The sequence below is a fragment of the Propithecus coquereli genome, unplaced genomic scaffold (assembly GCF_000956105.1).
Source record: "Propithecus coquereli isolate 6110/MARCELLA unplaced genomic scaffold, Pcoq_1.0 Scaffold243, whole genome shotgun sequence".
NCBI lineage: Eukaryota > Metazoa > Chordata > Mammalia > Primates > Indriidae > Propithecus > Propithecus coquereli.
In genome coordinates, this window is record NW_012147986.1 from 3,809,218 (window position 1) to 3,812,084 (window position 2,867).

Here is a 2,867-nt window from a genome sequence, read left to right on the forward strand (position 1 = left end):
GTTTCTGTGTCCTAAATAGCTATATACTGTGTAGAAATGGTCATAATAATTACCTTCATGAGTGCCTTCTCTGGGCTGTCCAGTTAAACTTCCTGCAATAATGGAGATGTTTTGTATCTTTGTATTGTCTAATACAGTAGCCAGTGTCCACATGTGGCTGTTGAGCTAATATGACTGAGGAACTTAATTTTAAATTTTGTTTAATTTTAATTAAATTTAAATAACTACATTATAGCTAATGACTATTTTATTGGATAGTGCAATATCATCAAAAAACAAATCATATTTTTTTATGAACTTTGTGAGCATTATGTATTTCATTATATTTCACATGGTGACCTAAATTTTGAATAATAGGTAATGGGATATGGTGTTCAAAAAATGTTAGAAATTAGTTAGGTTTTTAAGGGAACAGTTCTGTAGAAAAGATTTGAATGTTATGAATATTTCCTTAAATGTGTCAGTTTTTTTCCTTTCTACTTACAGGAAAGCAAAGGCTATGACTTTGAATCTGAAACAGACACAGAGACAATTGCCAAGCTTGTTAAGTATATGTATGACAATCGGGAAAGTCAAGATATCAGTTTTACTACCTTGGTGGAGAGAGTTATTCAACAATTGGTATTAAACCACGCTTTCAAAGATAATTATGCCAATATTAATCACAAGAAACTTTGTTAAAATTGTTCGATAAGCATAAACTATGATAATTCCTTGAGTATTTTTGGCTTTTATTTCATATATAGGTGAAATATATATACATATATATAAATGTAAAAACTATTCAACTTGTATACTTTTGAGAGAGACTAGTTGTTTCAGTTATTGACTCCCCCTACTTAAAATTCTACTTATTTCATTATAGTTTAGCATCATGGGAATGAAAAATAATCCAAAATCTAAGTTTGTCTAAAAACTGCATACACACATATAAACCCTTACACACCACACATGAACATGTACACAGTACACACATGGAGGATTCATCACTCTTTGCTTCCTGCTCCCTCAAGTGTTCTTCCCAATCAGTAACTTCGCACAAGAGTAGCTTTAGTGAAATATAGTCTTTATTCTAGGCTAAAGCCTGTATGTCCCTGAGCCAGCATAGCCAGCTACTTATTTTTCCTTTTGGGCACTTTTCCTTGACCCTGTGCCTCAATAGAAAAGTATTTCCCTCCCCAAGAGAAAAGCAGTATTCTTTGTGATCCCATTGCAGTTTCCCTAATTAAAGATTAAAGACATCAAAGATTCACAGAAGTCCAAGTCTGTAGTGATACTGACACCCTCCTCTCCCACTCATAACTGTAGCTTTCCCATTCAAAAGCCCTTTACCTCCCTACTAAGGTCCAACCCTCACTTCCCACCCCTGCCCAAATCTTAGCAAAATGGATCAGAAAGATGGAGAATATAGAGGCCTGTTCTTCTCTTTAGCCAAGGCAGAGTAGTGTACCTTCTCAGCCTTTTCATTCTAGTAGGCTTTCTCTTCTATCCATTGTATAATCCAGTTTGTGTTCTATGGTGACTCTTTCCTCACCTGTCTCATGTTCCTCCTTTATCTGTTCTTTATTTCTTTAGGCCCTGTTCCTGAGGAGGTTGGGTTGATGGGGTGGTATGGTGTACATGTTAATAATTGTGATTGTGTGTATATATTCTCTCTCATATCAAGGTCAAAAAGAATGGAAATTAACAGTGGTATATAATTACTAGGGCAGAGAATAGGTTTTGGATTTTGAGCTTGGTATCTTTTCTAATTCTATCTTCCCCCTACAAATACATAGTATGAGAGATATGATGTATGATCTGTATTTGGAGCTGTTATCCAGTGAGCATATTTTGAGAGTGGGCTTGGTTAAAAAAATGGGTCTTGGATATACCAAAGCTCAGGAGTGTTTACCTAAAATTTAGACTTGTTTATAAACTAGTACAAAAGAGCACTGTGCAAACAAAAAATTTCTGTGCTGAAGCCAGTATATTTTAGGCATTTCACATTTGATAATTGATTATAATAAACATTACTAATACATTTTTTTCCTTCCATAGGAAGGTGCTTTTGCACTCGTATTTAAAAGTGTTCATTTTCCTGGGCAAGCAGTTGGTACAAGGTACATATATATTTAATAATGACTAATAATTACATGTATTTTGAAACATTTGAGTTATACATGTTCTCTGTGGACTGTAATGGCTCTACCCTTTCTTAGAGATATTTGTGTGAGTATATTTATTTTCACATGCTCCTTTTTGTCTATTATCTTACCACTCTTCCATTCAATAGAATCCCTTAATAAAGCAAATATATTTTGACATTTATAATTGGCCTTTTGTCTTTGGGTGGGCCACCATGGTTACTTTATGAATTTGGATATTGAATATTCTCTAATTCAGGTCCAGAAGATTAACTTTCTTCATATTTTTGGGAAACATACATTCTAGACAGATTCCTTGATAAGTGTACCATCACTGCTTTTGCTAGGATATTAGGTTTGATCATGAAGTCCTTTTTAGAACAGCGAGGAGCCCTAAGATTTGGTAAGAAAGAGATATCTTTAATCTGAAGGCAGAGTGACTAGGAGAAGATGCTAACCATTCATATATTTGCATTCTGTGTACAATTGAAAGAAAGGTTCCATTTAAGGAGAAAAATTTTAAATACATTATTATAGACCAAAGGTTGACAAACTCTGGAATGGGCCAGATAGTATGTTTTTTAGGCTTTCTCGACCATATAGTCTCAACTTTGCTGTTGTGTGAAGGCAGCCATAGAAAATATGTAAAAGAATGGGCATGGCTGTGTTTCAATAAGACTTTATATAATACAAGTTTTATTTGTCAATTAAAAAAATAAATAATAAAAAACCCCTTTATTT

The 2,867-nt window shown here is 33.8% G+C and overlaps 1 protein-coding gene across 1 annotated transcript in view; it reads left to right on the plus strand.

Moving 5' to 3' along the window:
• Positions 1-2,867, plus strand: part of GFPT1 (glutamine--fructose-6-phosphate transaminase 1) — a 40,454-nt gene that overhangs the window by 16,176 nt on the left and 21,411 nt on the right. The window contains exons 6-7 of the mRNA XM_012646504.1: positions 487-621; positions 2,041-2,102. Of these exons, the coding sequence (XP_012501958.1) occupies positions 487-621; positions 2,041-2,102 (197 nt within the window). The remainder of the gene's footprint in view (positions 1-486; positions 622-2,040; positions 2,103-2,867) is intronic.